Source organism: Ostrea edulis, chromosome 9, assembly GCF_947568905.1.
Source record: "Ostrea edulis chromosome 9, xbOstEdul1.1, whole genome shotgun sequence".
Taxonomy (NCBI): domain Eukaryota; kingdom Metazoa; phylum Mollusca; class Bivalvia; order Ostreida; family Ostreidae; genus Ostrea; species Ostrea edulis.
Window position 1 is genome coordinate 13,315,034 of NC_079172.1, and position 25,601 is coordinate 13,340,634.

At 34.1% G+C, this 25,601-nt stretch overlaps 1 protein-coding gene and 1 long non-coding RNA gene across 4 annotated transcripts in view; one reads left to right on the plus strand and one right to left on the minus strand.

The window, feature by feature from the left end:
• Window positions 1–25,601, plus strand: part of LOC125659452 (inositol 2-dehydrogenase-like) — a 56,241-nt gene that overhangs the window by 20,464 nt on the left and 10,176 nt on the right. Inside the window, exons 4-9 of one of the 2 annotated variants that reach the window (XM_048891117.2) lie at window positions 3,081–3,151; window positions 3,362–3,470; window positions 3,753–3,880; window positions 4,320–4,543; window positions 4,775–4,940; window positions 5,219–5,339. In XM_048891117.2, the coding sequence (XP_048747074.2) occupies window positions 3,081–3,151; window positions 3,362–3,470; window positions 3,753–3,880; window positions 4,320–4,543; window positions 4,775–4,940; window positions 5,219–5,334 (814 nt within the window). In that variant the 3' untranslated portion in view covers window positions 5,335–5,339. Of the gene's footprint in view, window positions 1–3,080; window positions 3,152–3,361; window positions 3,471–3,752; window positions 3,881–4,319; window positions 4,544–4,774; window positions 4,941–5,218; window positions 5,374–25,601 lie in introns of those variants that run through there. The other variant, XM_048891116.2, reaches the window with a different exon arrangement.
• LOC125678015 (uncharacterized) lies at window positions 10,313–24,655 on the minus strand. Of its 2 annotated transcripts, none has more exons than XR_008798437.1 (4): window positions 24,358–24,655; window positions 18,229–18,441; window positions 14,043–14,113; window positions 10,313–12,237 (listed from the first exon to the last, which is right to left on the minus strand). It is a non-coding gene; the product is annotated as an uncharacterized LOC125678015 (long non-coding RNA). The 2 variants fall into 2 exon arrangements; XR_008798438.1 differs by lacking the exon at window positions 24,358–24,655 and adding an exon at window positions 22,495–22,653.

Consider the following 25,601-nt stretch of genomic DNA (forward strand, 5'->3'; position numbering starts at 1 on the left):
GCATCAATTCAATTGTTGATATCAGTAATTCATTTGAAGAGAACAACAATTCAACTATAGCCTAATCAACTCATCAAAGTATTCAATGCTATAAAGAATTCAATCAATGCCGCAATAATTCAGAATTGTAGATTTTAGTAATTATCTGAACATGTTTCATTGAATTGTTGCAAGCATCAAATGAATTGATGATATCTTCAAATAATTAAACTTATCTTGAATTTAGCTTCTTAGACTGAAAACCTTTTTCAAATCTTTTTAACATTAATTTCTGTTACAGAAGAGTATATTTTAGTTCAACTGACAAAACACTAGACAGCCTCTCTCTTTCTCTCTCTCTCTCTCTCTCTCTCTCTCTCTCTCTCTCTCCTCTCTCTCTGATATTTATATAAATTCCCCAAAAAGTTGTTTTTTGAGAAGTGGTTGAAACACTTGAGTTCCCTTTTAATTCCTTCAATCAACCGCCAGACTAAATGTAGTGACTTTCATGTAATATATCAAGTTTATACACTCTGTAGTGAGTTTCCGGTGTGTGTTCACATGTGACATGGTGTCGTAGGTATCAGGTGAAAATTCAATTTTGTTAAAGACGGATTTTCTATATTTTAAGTATCAGAGCAATATAAACAATTTAATCAATGCGCGCTAGAAATTAGAATAGTAGATATTATTAATTATTTGAAGAGATCTTCAATTGAATTGTTGCGCGCATCAAATGAATTGATATTTTCAAATGCTTAAAGATGTCTTGAATTATTTGAGTTTACGTTGATTTGGTGATTCATAGACTGAACACCTTGTTTAGATCTGCTTAATATTAATTACCGGTATTATATAATGAGACTCCCCCCGGAAAATTGGCTATATATAGTAAGCCCCCCTCCCCCGGAGGAGTCTGGCAATATAGTTAGACCCCCCCACACCCACACCCACCCCACACTTATCAATAGTGAGCCTCCCTCCTTCGTGATTGGTCTGGATTTCCATCGGAAGACTGGATATGGCATTTAGTGAGTCACCCCCTTTGAGGGGTGGCTATATCCCCTAACCCTAGTAGTGAAACTTCCCTACAATACACATACGTGGTTGGTTGCAATTTCATTAATATCTTTGATATATTGATTAAAGGGGTAAATTCTTTTGGCAGTCGTTCAACTACTGAATTGAATGCTCATTGCGCTTATGAAGGATCATTTTTTAATAAGATGCATTTTGCTATATAGCCAAATTTATTTAGGGGTAATACTGATAGTTAGCCAGGTTTCCGGTGGATGTGGTAGGGTTGCTTTATAGCCAGAATTTCGGGGTGGGGGGGGGGGGGGGGTAAATAGCTTGGGGGAAAAGCTATTCTTGTACTCTGTACAAGGACACAATGCATGAGCAGACGAATACATTTACTGTATATGTACATTTTCAATATCCACTCTTCGTCTTTTCATCAGACCTTATTTTTATTTGATATTATTGTGTAACACAGGACATATTATAAAATCCAACTTATACTGTGACATAGAAAATGTTAAAAACGGATATTGAACCAGTATTCGTGATTCGATGAAAGGCTCTATATTGTCGAATGATAAATGAACCTTTTTCAAAATTTATGTCGGGGGAAAAAAATAGGAGTTTTTCCTTACTTTTATACCAAACACATAAAAAAAAAATTAGTTTAATCTCAATTTAAAAGGACTTTCATACAATGATAGACGATTAATAAAATGGTAAATAGAAACGTTTTAAATTTTCAACCTAGGACGTAAATATCCATCTGGATCCTCCATTATCCTAAATTCTCTGAAAGTAATTACTAAATGGCTAGGAATAAAGCAGATTTTCCGGAGGATGAACCTACTGAAGGGGGTATACGCTACAACACCAGGTGTCTCATCCCATGCCCCACCAGGGCTTAACCATGGACGCACTGAAGGCATAACGCCGGACTATTCAGACCCATTGCCTCTGAGGATTGGTACACGTCCTCCAACTCTTGCATCCACTCCTTGGTAGAACATCAAATACCTTTAATTAATATAACTTATGATCAAATATATAGGTTACAATGTGACACTTCAAACCGAGGCTCTTCTTCGGATATGAAGGTCATTGAAATATGAAAATATCCATTGCTAAACACAACCTCGTGCACTGGCCGAGAAGCCATATCGTCTGATATAAAAAAAACAAAAACAAAAAAACTAGTTCTTTTAAAGGTACCAACTTTCCGGATAATATTTTGTGATAAACTGAAGTAAAACAATGCATAAAAGACTGGGATTTTATTTCAATAAACACATGTAAATTATTGCGAACAGGACTATTCCGTATACCAAAGTAAAGACCCCCCCCCCCCCCCTTTACTTTAGTATCCGGAATAGTCCTGTTTGCTGTAAAGGGGGATACTGTAAAATAAAAATTGTTGGGTTTTGTTTTGTTTTTTTGAAAATGGTTGAAATGCTTGAGTTTCCTGTGCTCTCAATCAATCGCCAGACTAAATGTAGTGACTTTCGGGTAATATATCACGTTTAAACACTCTGTAGTGAGTTTCCCGTGTGTGTTCACATGAGTCATGTGACACCGTGTCGTAGGTATCCGGTGTAAATTCAATATTTTTAGAGACGGCTTTTCTATATTTCAAGTATCAGAACAATATACAGATGTCCCACATTACGTAAAAATGAATTTATATTCTGGTTAGCATAACTAGAACATAGTGTAGTGAGTTTCAGGTGTAAAGTCTTGTGTAGTGAGTTTCGGCATTATGCACGTATGTGTGTGTGTGTGTGTGTGTGTGTGTAAAAACGTAGTAAGGATGCGTGTCGAAAAAGTACTAGGGGTAAAAAAAGATATTTTCACAAAAATGCATACCTTTCCTTTAAAACTTAAATAGAGTAACCTTCCCACGAGCATCATAGAAGCACGTATATTTTGATAAAATTTTATTGTTTGTTCATTTTCTGAAGGATTTGAGATTGGTTATAAACTAAATACTTGCACACTTGGAATATGCATGGTATACTCTTTTTCATCTCTGTAAACAACATTCCTTTCCTTTTGATTCATATTTACCACTTTTTTCACAGAGTGAATGCTGTGCTGATCTGTTCCCCTACTTCAACACATGAACCTTTAATCAGAGATTCTCTTTTAGCAGGTAAGTATAGGCACATCTGATTACTAAAATTATCAACAATACAGTGTAAGCACTAGCTAGGTAAGTAGGGATTAACTTTTTATCGCTATTCTCCTCTGTATTACAGAGTGTGTTGTTGCTCACTTTTTTTTAACATATAACCTGCAAAAGTGGCAACCAAAGAATGTACCAAAGCAAACGTAAGAATTCACGTTATCTTTTGATCGGCAGGAAAAGCAGTTTTCTGTGAGAAACCAATCACTGACGATTTAAGTTCTACAGCAGCATGTTACGATTTAGCAGAGAAACAGAAGAAGCCATTGTTCAATGCGATGCATAGGTATATCCAGGCGGCGGTGAATGAATAAGAGTATATGTATCATTGTCCATATATTCACCTCTAAAATGACGTCATCATGACATCATAAACAGCTGAATAAAAGTATAACTTTAATTCATAATTTAATGTGCAGCAATTCAAATGCACTTGTGTTCAGCAGCCTGTTATTATGGTCTTACAAACGATCATTATGCAGAGTCTTGGTCATCTGTTGTTTATTCATGAATGTGTTTGAATATTAATGAGGCTCCGTAATGTGTGTTCGATAATTCTCGTTTATAGGCGATATGAACCAAATTTTCGGAGTGTCCGGGAGAAAATAATGATGAATGAATTAGGTAACCTTCGTTTGATTAAGCTAACCAGCAGGGATCTGTCACCCCCTCCTATCTCATACATCAAGACATCGGGTGTGTATAAATAAAACAACAGACCGCATATATAAATTATATTGCATATGGATATACTGTATAGTGGTGTGGGTTTTTGTTGTTGTTTTTTTTTTTTTTTTTTAGGGGCAGGGTTGTAAAATCAGATGAATTTAAGACATCCGGGTTTGGCAATGGTTTTGAAATCAGATGAATTTAAGATATCAGGGTTTGGCAATGGTTTTGAAAGTTGAAGTTTTGGCGTTGATCTCCACTATATAGATATGAAAGGCCTTAAATTTGGTGATTATTATTTGGCGATTTTAAACCTTTCGCCAAATTAGGTCAAATTAGCACCCCGCCAAACCGCTATAGGGTATAACGTTCAAAAATGTACTCGTATTTAAGTACTTTCAGAAACATGCAACAGTTCATCTGCTTCCTTGAATTTTCTGCTAATTCAACTTTTTGCACCTTTCAGGGGGAATTATTTACGACTCAACCGTTCATGACCTTGACATGTCCTTGTGGCTAGCTGGTTCAAAACCTGAGTCTGTGTATGTGAGTGCCTCGGCCTTTGACCCTGAAATTGCTAGCTGTGGTGACTTTGACCAAGTGGTAGTAACCATCAAATTTAGGAATGGTGTAATATCATCTGTAGAGAATGGAAGAGTAGCACCATATGGATATGACCAAAGACTGGAGGTCAGTACTCTCATGTTCAGAGCTTTTATAGACCTCTGTTTGAGATATTCACAACAATGAATTCTTATACAGGATTTCTCGAAACATTTCCTTGATTTTGGTACATGCAAATAAAATATCGAATGTAGTGAATTCCACGATGGTACCATTTCTGGGTTCCTTTAAGTGGCGATGTTACTTTGATATTTTGGGTTTGTACTAAAGACGATAAAAGAATTCTTAATGTCTTAGGTTTTGTGTGACAAAGGTATGATAAGTGTGGATAACAAGAGGTCAAGTTTAGTGACGGAGCACCTCGCCAAGGTGACAACATCTCCTCCGATTGACGACCACTTCATCAACAGATACCCACAGGCGTATGCTGCGGAGCTGGAACATTTTCTAGATGTCATGCAAGGTCAGTACATCTATATTATTTTTTTTCAAGGTTAATGCAAATATCTTCCGAACCCAATTCCTTTCGCCTTGACCTATTAACAGAGAATCAATGCGCATATGATTCCTGGAGTCAAGTGCGATTTGAAATTTGTTATTTTAAAAAGATCAAACATGTCATATTTTACCGTCGTGAGTTCCTGTAGCAACGTATTTATGGATGTGTATCTTCATCGTTATGAATAGTTAATTAATAAGTAGCTAAGCATCGTATAATATGAATTTACCTCACCGTTACAGAAAAAGCTGAATTACAAGTGAAGAAAGAGGACACGTTGAACGTCATGCGACTGATCCAGGCCTGTCAGCAATCTATAGCAACTAAAGGACCTGTCGCTATGGAATCTGAAGTTTGATTATTGTAATAATTAGAGGACAAATGCATTTGTAAACATTTAGAATGTTGACTCACCTCTACGAATTCTGACTCTGGAATGACCAAGGTCACGGTGGTGAATCACATGGTTTTGACATGACCTATTAGGCTAGCTATTTATTACCCGGGAAAATGACGACGAAATCAACACAAGGGAGAATTCAAACGAGTAATTAACACCTTTATCAATAGCAAATTGTTGCATAACTTGTATCATCTTTTGAAGTTATTGGGCGGTCGCAAAGTTTTTGACTGAAAACAAAAAACTATGTCAATATTCTCTGTTTCTGTCCCATGTATCGTCGATACATAGAAATACCATTTTAGTATAGATTTGTTCCTGGGATAATTATTTAAATGGTGATATATAAGTTATGTGACAATTCGTTAATGATAAAGATGTTACTTATCCGTTTGAATTTTCCCTTGTGTTGACTTTTGTCATAATTTTTTCGGGTAATAAGTCATGCCAAAGTCACGTGATTCGCCACCGTGAAAGTTGTAGCGATGCAAAGTGCACAAGTACGTACAGAGCGAGCTGACGGTATAATTTAGTCGAAGAGCCATGCGTCAGTCATCGCTGCTTTGATTTAACATTTTTTGGCATGAGTGACCAGAGTTAAGGTCACCAGATTCAAGGTCAAAGCGACACCACACTGCGTTGCTGTCGTAACCTTACGATAGATATTGTTAATTATCCAGGTCCAATCAACAGTATACGTGGATTTACCTCTCAGGTTGTATTCCATACACCCCGAGGCCGGAGCAATAATGTGGACCGTTTCCCCGAGATACATTAAATAACTGTCTATAATTATGTAGCTATGAACTAGGGACAACTACTGCATGTTGATGATGCAACTACAAACTACGTTTTTTAGATCATCGTGTCCATGTTACACATAATGTGTTGGAGCAGTTTATATCTGTTGAGGTATTCAATTTATAAGCATTAAAATCAAATTGGTTAAACTTTCACGTAATCATTTCTTTTCTTTCCTTAAAAACGTCTCTGAATTTTAATTGGGGGGGGGGGGGGGGGGGGGGGGGAGGGTATCTAGGCTATATATCTCTGAGAAGGTTTTTTTTTTAAATTTTTGCCACATTCTAGCCGGTATTAGTTGGGGTGAGTTGGGTAGCTTTTGCTTACAATTATATTTTCATATCTACACACACACACACACACACATACGTGCATAATGCCGAAACTCACTACACAAGACTTTACACCTGAAACTCACTACACTATGTTCTAGTTATGCTAACCAGAATATAAATTCATTTTTACGTAATGTGGGACATCTGTATATTGTTCTGATACTTGAAATATAGAAAAGCCGTCTCTAAAAATATTGAATTTACACCGGATACCTACGACACGGTGTCACATGACTCATGTGAACACACACGGGAAACTCACTACAGAGTGTTTAAACGTGATATATTACCCGAAAGTCACTACATTTAGTCTGGCGATTGATTGAGAGCACAGGAAACTCAAGCATTTCAACCATTTTCAAAAAAACAAAACAAAACCCAACAATTTTTATTTTACAGTATCCCCCTTTACAGCAAACAGGACTATTCCGGATACTAAAGTAAAGGGGGGGGGGGGGGGGGGGTCTTTACTTTGGTATACGGAATAGTCCTGTTCGCTATAATTTACATGTGTTTATTGAAATAAAATCCCAGTCTTTTATGCATTGTTTTACTTCAGTTTATCACAAAATATTATCCGGAAAGTTGGTACCTTTAAAAGAACTATTTTTTTTTTTTATATATCAGACGATATGGCTTCTCGGCCAGTGCACGAGGTTGTGTTTAGCAATGAATATTTTCATATTTCAATGACCTTCATATCCGAAGAAGAGCCTCGGTTTGAAGTGTCACATTGTAACCTATATATTTGATCATAAGTTATATTAATTAAAGGTATTTGATGTTCTACCAAGGAGTGGATGCAAGGGTTGGAGGACGTGTACCAATCCTCAGAGGCAATGGGTCTAAATAGTCCGGCGTTATGCCTTCAGTGCGTCCATGGTTAAGCCCTGGTGGGGCATGGGATGAGACACCTGGTGTTGTAGCGTATACCCCCTTCAGTAGGTTCATCCTCCGGAAAATCTGCTTTATGCCTAGCCATTTAGTAATTACTTTCAGAGAATTTAGGATAATGGAGGATCCAGATGGATATTTACGTCCTAGGTTGAAAATTTAAAACGTTTCTATTTACCATTTTATTAATCGTCTATCATTGTATGAAAGTCCTTTTAAATTGAGATTAAACTATTTTTTTTTATGTGTTTGGTATAAAAGTAAGGAAAAACTCCTATTTTTTTCCCCGACATAAATTGTGAAAAAGGTTCATTTATCATTCGACAATATAGAGTCTTTCATCGAATCACGAATACTGGTTCAATATCCGTTTTTAACATTTTCTATGTCACAGTATAAGTTTGATTTTATAATATGTCCTGTGTTACACAATAATATCAAATAAAAATAAGGTCTGATGAAAAGACGAAGAGTGGATATTGAAAATGTACATATACAGTAAATGTATTCGTCTGCTCATGCATTGTGTCCTTGTACAGAGTACAAGAATAGCTTTTCCCCCAAGCTATTTACCCCCCCCCCCCCACCCCGAAATTCTGGCTATAAAGCAACCCTACCACATCCACCGGAAACCTGGCTAACTATCAGTATTACCCCTAAATAAATTTGGCTATATAGCAAAATGCATCTTATTAAAAAATGATCCTTCATAAGCGCAATGAGCATTCAATTCAGTAGTTGAACGACTGCCAAAAGAATTTACCCCTTTAATCAATATATCAAAGATATTAATGAAATTGCAACCAACCACGTATGTGTATTGTAGGGAAGTTTCACTACTAGGGCTAGGGGATATAGCCACCCCTCAAAGGGGGTGACTCACTAAATACCATAGCCAGTCTTCCGATGGAAATCCAGACCAATCACGAAGGAGGGAGGCTCACTATTGATAAGTGTGGGGTGGGTGTGGGTGTGGGGGGTCTAACTATATTGCCAGACTCCTCCGGGGGAGGGGGGCTTACTATATATAGCCAATTTTCCGGGGGGAGTCTCATTATATAATACCGGTAATTAATATTAAGCAGATCTAAACAAGGTGTTCAGTCTATGAATCACCAAATCAACGTAAACTCAAATAATTCAAGACATCTTTAAGCATTTGAAAATATCAATTCATTTGATGCGCGCAACAATTCAATTGAAGATCTCTTCAAATAATTAATAATATCTACTATTCTAATTTCTAGCGCGCATTGATTAAATTGTTTATATTGCTCTGATACTTAAAATATAGAAAATCCGTCTTTAACAAAATTGAATTTTCACCTGATACCTACGACACCATGTCACATGTGAACACACACCGGAAACTCACTACAGAGTGTATAAACTTGATATATTACATGAAAGTCACTACATTTAGTCTGGCGGTTGATTGAAGGAATTAAAAGGGAACTCAAGTGTTTCAACCACTTCTCAAAAAACAACTTTTTGGGGAATTTATATAAATATCAGAGAGAGAGAGAGAGAGAGAGAGAGAGAGGCTGTCTAGTGTTTTGTCAGTTGAACTAAAATATACTCTTCTGTAACAGAAATTAATGTTAAAAAGATTTGAAAAAGGTTTTCAGTCTAAGAAGCTAAATTCAAGATAAGTTTAATTATTTGAAGATACCATCAATTCATTTGATGCTTGCAACAATTCAATGAAACATGTTCAGATAATTACTAAAATCTACAATTCTGAATTATTGCGCGCATTGATTGAATTCTTTATAGCATTGAATACTTTGATGAGTTGATTAGGTTATAGTTGAATTGTTGTTCTCTTCAAATGAATTACTGATATCAACAATTGAATTGATGCCCTCCACAATTTAATTAAAAAAAGCTTTAATTCAATTACTGGCGCTTCAATTCAATTACTGTGTGTAATAATTTAATTATTGCTCTCTTCAATTGAATTGATATTTATTCAATTGATGCATGCAATACTTCTTCTAGATACAACAACTATCTAATTAGATCTGTCTTGAATTCATTATATTAATTGAAGTGTTTCTCTCTATATAAGAGTTGATGTGCTCATTAATTTCTTGTACAAAAATCGTTGTAAATAATTAAGATATTTTCAATTGAATTAAAGAGATTATTAAATCAATTATACGGAGCTCAAAATCACATGCCGCGCTGAAGTATTGCAGTCATCAGTTAAATAATGCGCGCAGCAAACCCATTATTGCTCTCATACATTGAATTGATGGGCAGCGCGCATTATTTAATATATGGGCGCAATAATTGATGTGAACACCTAATCAATTGATGAGAACAATGATTGATTTGATGCGCACGTCAATTGATTATTACGGGTAATAATTGAACTGATCTTTTTATCTGAGTTTTTGTTAATTTGGCGCTCCTCATCAGTCACACTTGTAATATAACCAATGTTGCATTCAAAGGCGTCTGTATCCTGGATGTCCTTTATGTCGAAATACGACACCAAAGGCCATTTAAAGGTGACCATACAGGAAATATTCCTGGTTATATGACAGTGTACTACAGTGCTTTAAAGATCTTTTTTTTTTAAATATCTGAATACAGACACTGCTCAAGTCACAGGAAGAACTTGTACCAAGGACTTTTAAAAATACTGTGTGTCCCTGCATCCATCATGAATCTGATCGTTCAGAGTTCAGGATTTTTCTTTCGTACTACTCTTTCAGCAATCTATCAAGAGATACTGAATTTATAAGACTCTATTAAATTGTCTTGATTTTTCATTAGTATTTGAGAAGACACTGAGTAAAAATACTCCTAATCCAATTTGTCACTTGCGAAGTCCAAACCTAATGAAAACTACACCAATTTTAAGACTTCTTTAAAGCAAAGTACAATCAACTGCAAAATATAGGTGTACATATTTATTTCATAAGCATACAAAGCTGATCAATTTAGCTCAAAAAACCTCATATGATGTAAATAAAGCTACTCTTTAGTCTTAAAACAGCAGACACTTAATGTTCATTCATATTTGAAATTTGAGTTAGCTATCAAACTTGAAATATCTATTGAATATAAATGAAAACAAGTTACAAGTAAGAGCATGGTACTATCAATTACATTATAAGTACATTAGTGTTAAACTGCAATTAGTTTTAGTTAAATACTGTTATATTATCTTAGTATATTCATTCAGTCTTTCAATCGCACATGAATATAAGGCCTTGGAATACCATTAAACTTTTTGTTCAATTCAAGATATAGATGGAGAATTATTTCATGTGTACTGCTGTTGATTATATATTTATCAATTTTGAATGAACCAATGTATGGTGTACAATGAATGACAAATGCTGATAATACATCTTGTATATAAAACTAGTATCAAAACCATTTACAAGAAAGATTTAAGAAACATATATGCCCTCCATATTACAATATTGAAAATGATCATTTAGAATGTCTGTAGCAAAAGTTACAATGTATCTATTAGTCAGAGGCAACCATTATATGTGATCTCTAAAGGTACTGAGCAGATATTTTCAAATAACCAGTTATTTGAGACCTGACCTTTGACCTTGAGAGTTTAAAACCAATGGGAGCCATCTATTCTTTAGGCGGCACCAGACTACCAAGTTTGATGTTTGTCAAACAAGGGTTCTGAAGATACTGAATGGACAAAATCTGATGTCCAGAGTAGTTTGACCATTGACCTTAAAATGAATACTAGATATCTACACTTATGATGTGTCAGTGTACCAAGTTTGATGTCTGTCAAGAAACGCAAACTCAAGATATTGTGTAGACAATACCTATGTCCGTAGCATTTTGACCATTGACCTTGTGACTTCAAAATCAAATGGAGTCATCTACTCCTTAGGTAGAACAAGTGTACCTGATTTGATATCTGTCAAGCAAAGAGTCCTCAATATATTGAGCAGACAATATCTTGTCATGTCCAGTTTGACCCTTGACCTTGTGACCTCAAAATCCATGGGGTATCTAATTCTTAAGGAAAATTAGTGAACCAAGTTTGATGTCTGTCAAGCGAATGGTTCTCAAATATTGAACAGACGGTATCTTACTATGTCCAATTTTACCTTCAACCTTGGGATCTGGAAATCAGTAGGGGTCATCTACTCTCTAGGGGCAACCGCTGTACCAAGTTTAGTAACTGTCAGGTAAAGGGTTGGTTCTTTAAATATTCAGTGGACAATATTTTATTATGTACAGTTTGACCTTTGTCCTTGTGACTTGAAAATGAATATGGGACATTATGGGACATATACTTCTTAAAGGAAACCATCTACTTCTTAAAAGAAACCACCTACTTCTTAAAAGAAACCAGTATACCGAGTTTGATGTCTGTCAGGAAAGCGTTCTCAAGATATTGAACAGACAATATCTTACTGTGTCCAGTTTGACCCTTGACCCTGTGACCTGTAAATTAATATGGTTCATTCACTATCTAGGGGCAATCATTGTACCAAGTTTGGAAACAGTCAAGCAAAAGAATTCATTAGATATTGAGCAGACAAGATTTGCTCTACAGACCGAATTAGTCATGTAAAACAATATATACGTCCCCTCTCGTTCAAATGGAGGGGGCATAAAAATTGGATTAACTCTTTGTAACACCTCTGCCAGGAAGTAATTTTTTTAACAGCAAACTTTCCACTACACCATGTTAAACTGGACAGCGATTTCTCCTTCCAAATGGATTTTAGACAGTCAACCTGAGCCAGAGTTTTTCCTAGTTTGATGAAAGTCTCAAATTGTCTTTACAAAGCTGCCTTTTCTGCAGTGGTCCAAGTGTGGCACTGAACATTGGCTGTAATAAAGAATGGACAGTACATATCACTTGAAACAGTTGTACAACAGTTTCTTGAAAGATTGTCCAACTCATTTTCTCTATCATTTACCATAACTTAAAGTAAATGATTTCAAATCAATAATATATTTTTTAAATGTTCTATCCTAAACCTTTATTAAACTACCAATAGATATTTAATATAAAATAAGAATATTGATAAAACTGATGTATGCTCCCCAAAATACATCTCACCTGAATGAACTATTTCAAATAACAAATGATTCACACAATGCTCAATAAATGTTGATATATTGTTGGAATGAAGGTTTCTTTATCATATATAAGGTATATGTTGAGTGATGTTGACCTTTACAAAATGACCTTGAGTGACCTTTGTCTGAAAGCCATTTGCCTATTACCTATCTGCACGATTTATGATCCATACTTGTTTAAAAACTAATGAAATAAGGCACTTTTCCTTATATATAAGGTGTATATTCTGAGTGAGCCTGACCTTCCCAAAATGACATTGGTCCAAAAGTCTGGTCATGAGTAAACTTTGAGTAGAGTAACAGAAAAATATGACTGTCCAAAATCCCAGCATTAAATTGGTGCAGCCTAAAGAACATTTGACTTTTGAGTCATGTGATCATGACCCTCTACAAATAACCTGGGCATAAGGTTTATGACATACTTCTTGGCTATAAGCAGCCTCTGTGTCAAGTATGACTTCTCCATGCACCTCTAACTTAGAATATTAACATTCCTAAGACTTCATAATCTGAAACTCCTAAACTGTGCCCCTAAACTTGTCTGAATGACTTGTGTTCAGGGTCATGACATTTCTTTGATCATATTTTAATTAATCTTGTATAATTTTCTGAAGTTATTTCATAATAAAATTACATTATAGAGAAGAATTTTGCATTGCACACCCAGAAACCTTGACCTAGCTTGTCCAAATGATTATCATCTGATGCTGGTTGTTGCACATTCTTTGAACACAAGCAACCTCTGCACCTAGTATATTATTCTCCTCTTTATCTCATCTTGCAATTTATGGCAAGGACAAACAAGATGTGTTTGTGAAACACAAATGCACCCGATAATGGCCAATTCTGAAGATGGCCAAGGTCAAAAGGACAAATATCTTGGTACCAGTAGAAAGATCTTGTCACAAGAAATGTTCATGTACAATATGAAAGCTCTAATATTTACCATTTAGAAGTTATGACCAATGTCAATTTTTTCTCAAAAAGTAGGTCAAATGTCAAGGTCAAAAGGTTTAGTACCCACGGAAAGGTCTTGTCATAAGGAATACTCATGTGAAATATCAAAGCTCTAGCTCTTACTGTTCAAAGGTTATTAGCAAGGTTAAAGTTTCAGACAGAATGACAGACAGGACAAAAACAATATCCCCCCCCCCCCGATCTTTGATCTAGGGGGCATAAAAATATCTGTAATCTTGTCCAAATGACCCTCTGCTAAGGTCAGGACATACCCTTAAGTTAAAGCAAACAAGGCTCAAAAATTTTCTAATTTCAAAGAAACAACAAAATGATCTAAATTAAGTAAACTTTGTCCAATCATTATGAAAACCCTAGGTGCAGATTTTTATATGTCTTTATGATTTGAGAGAGTGTACACATTTTAAGAAAATTCCATTAGCTAGTCTCCTAAAATGAGTACAGCCAAAATTATGCCTACAGACAAATCGACAGACAGACAGACCAACAGACAGACATGGCGATTCTAATATACCCTCCTAAACTTCATTTGCTTGGGAATAACAAAATATAATACAAATTATGACATACAAATACCTCGCTTTTTTCTTCCCAACTTCCTAGATGAGCTTGGGGGCCTCAGTATCTGCATTCCCTCTGAATATAGTCTACAACATTGAAGAGATAAAGCTTTAAAATGTTTGTACTTCTGTAAGTTACTATTAACAAAATGTAAATGAACTTTAAATATGTAATATACATATCGCGTTTTCCAAACACATAAACAAGTTACTTCCACCCTGTGTATGTGGGGACTCAGGCAAGTGTTGATGTCTCTATTTGAGTGAAATCCAATAACAAGAATATTAGTAATTGCTTCCCCAAACTGCATCTAACCAATGAAGTTGAACTACTTCATGTAACAAATGACTTGCACAATGATATATAACTTTTGAAATAAAGGTTCTTTTCTATATAAGGTACATGTTGAGTGACCTTGATCTTTCCAAAATGATCTTTAGTGACCTAATCATTTGAAATTTATTAAGTTGCCTATTTAACTTATCTGTGTAATATATGGTCAATACCTATTCAAAAACATTTTCCTTGTTAAATATAACCTTATTTTATTACCAAACATTTTGTCTTCACGCCGCACAACACAGTACACGTTAACATTATTTCACATTAGGAAATACTGGTCCAATCATTTTAAATATTGAATGTTTTTAAATCTTCTTTTTTTTAAATGCATTCATTATTTCTAAGTTACATTTTAATTTCTGAGATGCAGGGTGGTGAGTAGGAATGTTATTTTTGAAATCATCACAATTAAATCACATCAAGATTGTGAAACTAAATTCAACATGCTTTAAACCAAATTTCAATGTGTTGATTGAGAGACAAAAGATTTTTGAAATCCAAATATAAACTTTGAATATTTTAGAAAGAGATAACAATGTTAAAAAGTTCTTGGATATCAACATGGTTGGTTACTACAGGCTTCTCAAAAGAATTGATCACTTTGTATTGACATTGAAACTCACTTAACAGTTTAAGTGTGTGAAAAATCTGTATTGACAATGAAACTCACTACATGTGTGTGATAAATCTGTATTGACATTGAAACTCACTACATGTGTGTGATAAATCTGTATTAACATTGAAACTCAATATATGTGTGTGATAAATATGTATTGACATTGAAACTCACATGTGTGTGATAAATCTGTATTGACATTGAAACTCACTACATGTGTGTGGTAAATCTGTACTGGCATTGAAACTCACTACATGTGTATTGATCTGTACTGACATTGAAACTCACTACATGTGTGTGATGTGTACTGGCATTTAAACTCACTACACGCATGTGATAAATGCGTACTGGCACTGAAACTCATTACATGTGTGCAAATGTGTACTGGCACTGAAACTCACTGCATGTGTGTGATAAATATATATTGACATAAAACTCACTGCATATATCAGATGTGTTCTAACATTGAAACTTGCTACATGTGTGATAAATGCATATGTATATTGGCATGATATCACGTGTGCATTGCATGTGTGTGATAAATGGAATCCTTCATTCGTATGAATGGGAGATAGGGAAATTCCAACTAAAGGCCAATTTCATTTGTCCAAAACTGGTGTACACTGCATTGCATACGTTATAAAACTGGTGTAAAACAACGCATTGAAAAATAAAATAAACTGTCGAAAACAAAAATATGGCAGAACATGTTATTTTCATTCTTGCCACTTTTATAATATATTCAAATCATCCAAATCCTTGACATAATTCACAAAGATCCCATAAAAGCATGAACATGATACATGCATGCAAACTATATAAACGGTGAAGCTGTTATGCATGAATTCTCATATTTTCAGTTGATGTTAATTTGTTAATCACCTCATATACCCTGACAAACTAGACAGTGATTCCTTATATTTATGTTCCCAGAACTTAGGGTATACTCTGTTCTCAATAACTATACAAGAGATCCTTTATATGCAATCTTTTTAAGATGATTGTACGTACATGTATATCATTTGGATGTGCAGAAAGATAGTATTTTAGTCTGAATGTGCATGCATTGGATTTTGGTACACTAACTTGGGAATCAGTCTAAATTTTTTTTTGTTCTTTGAGATTGTTTAATATTCATATTGTAGGCATTTATTAATTAAGACTTGTAATTTTTAAGATTTTTATTTTTAAGATATTTTTAAGATATTTATTAACTGATCTGCATGTTCAAAATGACCAATCTGCACATGCATGCAAAATTTCATTTTGATTGGATTTAATACTAAAATGTCTGTAACTTTCTTATGAATAAAGTGAATGAGTTGATATCACAGCATAGTAGATAGTATGTGTATCTATATAGATTGGTGTAATACAAAAATGCCAACACTCAGTATATGCATATCCTGTCTTTTGAAGATTCTATATTTTTTCTATATTTCAAGGACCATAATGTTTATGTTTTTCATTAAATTCTTCTGAAGTTGAGGATTTTAGTATGTCTTGGCACTTACAAATTGGTATGGTTAAAATTACTAGCCAGCATGTGCATGCACAATTGTGCTAAATTTTGATTAGACAATTTCAAAATCTCCACAGCTTTCTTATATATGATGCAAACATGAAATTCAAACTAATTATGCTAATCATATACATGTACATGATACAAATACCTGTTGGATGACATCAACAGAATTACAGATTGACATATGCACATAACGTGCATTGCTTTCTTTCATTTTTTGGTACTGAAATGATCACAACTTTCTTATTAAAGGGTAATTAAATTAAAATGATTTTTTGCTGTTGATTTACAATATGAATACCTACACATGCACACGTCAAGCATTTCATTCTGATTAGTTGCATACGTAATATTTAGATAACTGGTAAATCTCTTATGAATGAGAAAAATGGAATTATATTGACATATTCCAGGTACATACTATAAAAACTTAGAACGTAAGATTATGATTAGTTGTGCAGAAGCACAATGACATAATTTCTTAAATGGGGGGATGTTTGCTTAAACTACTCTCACACATCCTAACTGAAGAGCAACTTGAACTGACCAATGCAAGTCTGTCTTCCATTCTGAGTGATTGATGAAAAGTTCCTGTGGTTTTAAAAACGATAGAAAATGCATTGTTCCTTCAAATATATTGTTGGTGCGAACAGATATTCTAAGTATTTTTACAAACTATGGTCTTTCTCTGATCGATTGAGAGCGGTCGTAAAATCTTATGTCAGTAAAATAAAGGAGACATAATAGAAATTTGAAGGAGTGATTATTGGGATACCAGATCCCCCCCCATGTAAATATAGAAGAGAGAGGGTTAATTTGTGATGAGCCACTGTGATGAAATCTCCAAATGTTTTAGATATACATATACAACAATATAAGATAAACAACTTTGTATTCAATATTTGTATTCACCTGAGGATGGATGTTAAAATCCAGAAAGCACTAGCGATTTGAATATATTTTGGAACTGCATATTTTCCTGCTTTTTTATTTAATTATTTTGACTGTGTGATATCAACTCTTTCTATTTGGATTATATATATATATATATATATATATAAATTGATGATCAGATGGAGTTCAATCACATAACATTTATTTCTCTACAGGCTGTTTCGTAAGGGGATGGTTTCCCCTCACTCGTCGGGAAAAAAAATGACATCTAACGAAAAACATCCGCATGGCTGAGAATATGTTACACAGAAACATACTGGATAGTTGCTAAGCATGATTACACACAGGATTGAGTAAATAGAAATATATATATATATAGATAGATAGATAGAGAGAGAGAGAGAGAGAGAGAGAGAGAGAGAGAGAGAGAGAGAATTAAATACACACTAAGTCTTAAGGTTCAAGCCACATAATGCTGTAAATTGTAGGTGGAGGACCTCTGGATAGTGAGTACATGCTGCATAGATGTTCCCTATGACCCCCACCAATGATACATTGCCTGATAATTCATTTAAAAATGTTAAAGGAAAGAAATTCCAATCTTGTTTTTGATATTGCACTTTCTTCTCATTTATTTTGATAAAAGGGGTGCTTAGTTTATTAAATTCCTGAAAAAAAGCAATCGATAGAAAAATGCTGGTTAAATTTCGAATTGGAGCCTAGTAGGAAAAGAATACAGTACCTAAAATTTCTTGTGGTTAAAAAGTTAATTTCGATCTCATGGTGACATGGATGATTATTTATATGTATAATTTGTCACATACTTGACTCCAAGGAGGTTAGGTTCTTCATAATGATATCCCAGCTAGTTCCTCTCTTCTTTCTATGTCTCTACTGGCATTTTGAGACACATAGTTTTTGGGTGGTTTTCCACTCCTATTACAAGCTTCCTTAAACAGCACCTGGGTAGCCACTTTCAGAATCATTTACATGGTTCCCTGCATGTTTCATCTGTATCTCATAATCTGTTGCGTCAACTATGAAAAAGAAACTTGACATTAAAATCAAATGCAAAGAATCTAATGAAACATTAGTTTGCATATACACATGTATTTATATTATTTTTCAATCTAACATTGCATGGTGACACATATGATTAACATATATAACATGGAAATATTTCCTAAACATGGATTATTAAAGTACAAATACATGTATGCATATTTAAGAAATAAGTTTAATTTTTTAAAGTATTTAAGGGCATGAACTGCTGGGTACCTGTAAAGTACGAAACGAAATCGAAACGAAACGAAATCCGCCGAAACGAAACGAAATCTACCGAAACGAAACAGATTGTATAACCGATCTCTTTTAATTATATCAGTTAAGCCGAAGGCCTACATCAAAGGGGAGGCGAATTTTATTGATATGTGGTAACTTTCACAGGGGCCTAAGATGCCATTTTTAATTATTATAATTAAAAGAGTTTGGTTATACAATTTGTTTCATTTCGCTTAGGTAGGTTTCGTTTCGTTTCGTTTCCTTTCGACATATTTCGTTTCGTTTCGGTGGATTTCGTTTCGTTTTGGTATATTTCGTTTCGTTTCGCACTTTACAGGTACCCTGAACTGCTGCGCTTTACGCCAGCATACTTCATGAAGAGTGTTGGTGCTTCATGAAAAGTATGGTGCATGTTTATGCCCTCTGACATGTAAAAAAACATCATGATCTGAATTTTTAACATATTATGAACACTCAACTTAATATATTTAGTGGTACCAGACTACTATACATAAATGTAAGCTTAAATATTCTTGTATGTGTTGCTCTATTTCTACTGAATAGAAGTAGAATAGTATTCTTACTAGGCCTACTATATAATTGATACCAATAGAATTCGAATGCTGGACAACTCGCCCCCAAGACAACTCGCCCCCTCTTAGGACAACTCGCCCTCTCTCAGGACAAGTCGCCCCCTTCTCTTGAGACACTCGCCCCCCAGGGTTTGACATTAACTTTTTGGGGCACTAGACCAATCGGGCTACTTAAAATGATTTTTGCTAGACCTGACCTTACATCCACTAGCCCTGACCAACGTTCCAGAATTTTTTTTTATAAGATTCTCCATATCTAAATACATGTACTTAATTTAAATGAAAAACGTTAAGTTTGAACTAAAATTTGATGCTTTTACTTTCAACCCTATTTTCAGTTTCATTAAATTTTTACCGGCACGGAAATTCTTTAATCCATTTAGAATAAATTGACCTCAATATTTTTTTTTAAATTTCTATTTCATAAGCCCTAGCTGCTTTGTTTCTTCCCAACGTTTTCCTTTTTTTTTCTTTCTTGAGACATCTTTTGCTTTCATTGAGGACGAGATTTCATATTTGATTATATAGACATTCCCGCACATATGTTTAATAAACACTTTCTTATATTCAATTCAAATGAACTGTTTTGGTGTTTTTTTTAATGAAAGTGAATTCAATAATTCTATTTAACCAAAACATAACTTTACACACATTAACAATGTGTAGATGTCGTAGAACATCACTTACGACCGCGACTTATTAGAACTAAAGATAGAGATTATGTCATCATGCGGTTCATTAAATTGCTCGCAAACTCTTTACAGTTATTTTTTTTATGAATAAAATATTTTATGATTTAAAGTAAAGTTTCTTAAATTTGTTCATATTTTTAACACGACCAGTCGGACTAGTAAATAAACATTTTACCCAACCAGACCTATCATTTAGTAGTCTCGGTCGGTCGGGCGTGCCTTAGTGTCAAACCCTGCCCCCAATATTATATATAAATATATTATCACATTTTATTTTTATTTTGTGTGTGTTATTTACACTTTTAACATTTATCAATGATGAAGCATGTAAAACTCTAGTAAACTCGCTAGTTACATCCAGATTAGATTACGGAAATGCATTGCTTTATGGTGTTCATTCTAAACACACCAGCAAACTTCAGAGGGCACAAAACACAGCTGCAAGATTAATAACACGCTCAAAAAAATCCGACCATATTACTCCTGTTCTAATAGATCTTCACTGGTTCCCAGTTGAGTACAGAATTCAATATAAGATACTTCCTTCATACTTTCAAATCTCCCAACAACCTATCTCCAGTTTACATAAAGGATATCCTTACAGTTTACAATCCCACACGATCACTAAGATCCGAATCTCTGCATCTTCTCCAGGTACCTCGGACACGTACGAAAACATATGGGGATCGACGTTTGGACAAAGCTGCATCGAGTCTCTGGAATTCTCTGCCTTTTAAACTCAGACAATGTACTTCATTGTCTAATTTTAAAGTGGACCTCAGAATGCATCTCTTTAAATTAGCTTTTAATTTGTGATTATTTTTATATACTTAGTGCTCTTACATACAGCTCTTACAGTGCTGTTAACAAAAAACAAACACCCCCCCCCCCAAAAAAAACCCCCTGCTGTTTGTTATTATGCCTATGTCCTTGTTATGTATTTAATTATTCCTAAGGGTTGTTTTAAATTGTTTCATATGTTATTATGGTAATCATATCATATCGCTATATATTAATAATAATATTTATGCATTTTAATTCTGACACTATGAATATTTTATTCACATGTATGTGCACATCGATTTTATATTATCTTTTCTTTCACATTTGTAAAGCGCTTTAGAGAACTAATGTTGATAAGGCGCTATATAAATCTTTTAATTATACAATTACAATTATAAAGATACGTCTTTTTCTTTCATACTTTAACACGAATGGTAAATTCTAATAGAATTATACATATATTTAATTATTGCATTTCAGAAAAAGTTATATTTTTCATAAATCAATTGGCAAGGAAAATTATATTTACTGATCTTCAGGTAATTGATTAAATGTCTCTAATACTGAGAAAATTTTGAGGGTGTGGGTGTTTCTTTTATCGATATAGTATACATAAGTGTAAAGGTGAAGCATGAATATTCTGATACATGTAATTATCTTTTAATGCATTTCTCAACTAATACCCGTTGAAAAATAAAATTCCCATTTTAGAAATTTTATAACGGCTTTGCTTTACTGATTCTTTTTACGCAGTGTGATTCTTTTTACGCGGTGATTTCAAAGTGTAAAGAACTCTGATGATGAGTAACTCATAACGTTTGAAGTAAATTTATAACAGCTTGGGGGAAATGAAACAATTAGATTTAACAACAGACGCAGATTATTGATAATTATACTACGTCAGCTGTAGACCAAGCTAATACTCTCCCTATACCAAACGCTAACTTGTTTCCGCTGAAATTATATATTTTACATGTACATAAAAGTGATGATGAATTTACTGAACCCAAACACTGGATTTCCACTAAAATCGTTCGTCTTGCATAAAAAGACATGAAGTTCGGTGTTAATGTGAACACGTCTTATTGTCTGTGATGTATATACTATCTATAAGAAATTCATTAATTTTTGGTAATACACCTCTTGGATTTAGACCAAAAATAATAATTGTAAACATGTATGATATGTAGGAGCGAATTATCTCAAGAGAGGGGGCGAGTTGTCCCGAAGAGGGGGCGAGTTGTCTTGAGGGCGGGTTGTCTTAGGGGCGAGTTGTCCCGATGAGGGGGTGAGTTGTCTTGAGGGCGAGTTGTCTTGGGGGCGAGTTGTCCTGATACCTAGAATTCATATACACACTATGGCAAAAATATTACAATGTAGGTTCATTGTTAATATTATTAAAATATCATACATACATGTATATCATACTATTTTACCACTACCCCTACAACAGACATGGGCAATACTCATTATACTGCACAGGTATTTTAATCAATAAATATATATAAATAAATAAAAGGAAAAAACTCTATCTCTATAAATAGATGATAAATACACTATATATCTATCTATATGCATCCCCCCTCCCATTTTTCTATTTGTATCCATTTACAGATTAACAGCTGATTAAAAATTCAGATACCTGTAAATACTGGTAAACAGACAGACAGACAATGGTAATACATGTATATGCAGCACTGACTGATGTCTATAAACAATGATATCCTCATTTTATACTTACTAATACATAACTTTAAACACAGCACTAAGAAAATAATCTGACCCCTTTTTTTTCTTCTTCAGTCGGTCTACGGCACGAGAAAAATAATCTCCAAGTGCTGACAAATTCAAAAACTTCTGAATTTTTAACAATACTATTTTACATTTGTAAATGGTGCAAAATACAAATAATATTTTGAAACATAGGCTACACAAAATTGATTTACATAACTTCATTTATTTGAGAGTGTGAAATAACAAGAGTGTGAAGATTAAAACACTGTTACGTAATCGTTAGAGATGTCTATGAAACTCACGATAACATGTACCCAGTTCGAATCTCGTAATGGATTTATTATTTTTTTTTCAATTTTATTTTTAGAAATACATATAAATAGTATCTGATTTCTTACAATTGAATAAGTAAAAAAATAAACAAAGATAAAAAATGTCATTTCTGCAACTTTATATGAAATTTACAAAAAGCCCTGGGGATCTTCCCCACTCGATTGAACAGTCTGTACATGTTCTGGTGCCGGTGTTGCGGTGATCGCTGTCGCTAGTGTTCAGGGTCGCTCTAAAAATAGCGGTAGCCCTTGACCGAAACCCCTTTATTTTTTTTAATGTAAGTTACACCGATTTGGCAACACTCTGAGAGAGAGAGAGAGAAATCCGGATCTGCTCTTACCTTTTCATAAATTCAGTGAACTAGATTGGAGTTTCCATTTACTTAAAAAGTATATCTTCTTAACAGGACAAACATTGATAATTTAACATGAATTTGGTCTGTTATGAAAACACTGGATCTAGCTGCATGCACAAATGGGGATGGGGTTGGAGAGAAGAAAGGGGGGGGGGACTTCATTTTGGGACAAATTACTTTATTTTTCATTCTATTCATATTGATGAGAGACACTTGAACCGCACATACTTTAAATGTCCTTGTCCCATTTGATTTCAACACCCTTTATTTGGAAATTTCTTTCAACGCCTATAAATCAACATATTATATAAAGTTGTTTATAGCCATGGCGTAAAGTCAACCATCAGATAAATTAACCCAAAATCTTTGCAACTGGTCGATGTTGGAACAAAATGAAATCTAAACAATTTTTTAAAATAAGGTAAACAATATTTTCCCCAAGAACTTGTTTAACCGCGCTTGACCACACCTTCCTTATTAAGGGGAAAGAGGCTGGAGCTATCCACCGGTTACCAGTTAATAATATCCAAAAATAGTGGTAATAAAGACCCAATTTTTTGGAGCTATGTACTTGTTTAATTTTCTTTGATATTGTCGCTTTGAAACGGGGTTTATATCTTTGAAAATATTGAAAATATTTTGCCAAGCTAAGATAGAATATTCTAAAGAGGAAATTCCAGTTGTTCGTCAGTTTGTTATATATCAATGTTATACATTAAGATACGCATATTCATCAAAGAATGACAAATATACTGTGTATAATAATTCAATTCTCATTTAATATTTAGAGAATTGTTGCTTTTAACGATGTTCATATGTCTAAAAAAAAAACGTGTACACCGATATTGTATTGAAGAGGAAATTCTAACTATTCCTTGATTCTGTATTTGTAAAACATTTTGTCAAATCAATGATAAACCAAAATACTGAAGATAATCATGATGATATAAAACAAACACAAAAACATACAGAAAATGAAAACCATTGAACTATTTAAGCTTACACGCATCTAATTGTATCTTAGTCGTGTCAAAGGTCAACTTACTTTTTCTCACCATTACTGCAGAATACCGATACATCACATACCCCAATGTATTCAAACTAAACGGACGGGAACAAAAATATCAATTTTAAATCATTAATTGACTACTTATATTCAATTAAATAAACAAAAACACTTACATTTGCATTGTCATCCACTCGACCTCGTTTCCTTAGGAAGTTGAATTTGCGCATGCGCGAGAATGTGGCAAGGATGCAAAGTGTGTAAGCACCCCATTATGGCTCGGTGTTGTGTGTAACAAAAGTCGTGTGTAACCCGGAAACTCACACTATACAAAATTTTGTATTTTCTGGGTAAAACACGATGAAAAATTCCGATTTCAAGGGGTCTCCAAACCTACGACACACTTTTGTGTCGTAGGTTCTGAAAATGTCGTAGGTTGCTCGTGTGTAACCTTATACGTGTCGTAAGTGTCGGCATAGTGCGCGAACACACACACACACACACACACACATATATATGTGTGTGTGTGTGTGTGTGTGTGTGTGTAATACTAGTATTAGATATCTCCTACAGGTATTATGCATTGTATAGATTTGTGTAATTCAGAATTTTTCAGTGGGTGTAATCAAATACACGTATAGTGTTCATTCTCACAAAAGAAATCCAAATATCTAATTACCTGATTATGCGATATTGTGTATAGAAGCTTGGCTGTTTATAAAGAGTAGCAGTGATTTAATTGTTGACTGATTTCTCCAATTTGGGATTAAAAGATGTATTGACTATTCCACACACTAATACGTTATGACATTCCATAAACTTGTATTTATAAGGAAACTTATTGGAGATATCTGTACTTCCTCTCCTTATTATTTTAGTTTTTGTCTTTTCATAAAAATTTCAAAGCTGATAATGTTTTGACTTAGTTCTGGAATTAAATAGTATTCATCTAATAAACATAACACACTCTCCTGACCAGGTGAACTAAACCGGCAGGGTTTGACACTAAGGCACGTCCGACCGACCGAGACTACTAAATGATAGGTCCGGTCGGGTAAAATGTTTATTTACTAGTCCGACTGGTCGTGTTAAAAATATAAACAAATTTAAGAAACTTTACTTTAAATCATAAGATATTTTATTCATAAAAAAAATAACTGTAAAGAGTTTGCGAGCAATTTTGAACCGCATGATGACATAATCTCTATCTTTAGTTCTAATAAGTCGCGGTCGTAAGTGATGTACTTCTAAGACATCTACACATTGTTAATGTGTGTAAAGTTATGTTTTGGTTAAATAGAATTATTGAATTCATTTTCATTAAAAAAAACACCAAAACAGTTCATTTGAATTGAATATAAGAACGTGTTTATTAAACATATGTGCGGGAATGTCTATATAATCAAATATGAAATCTCGT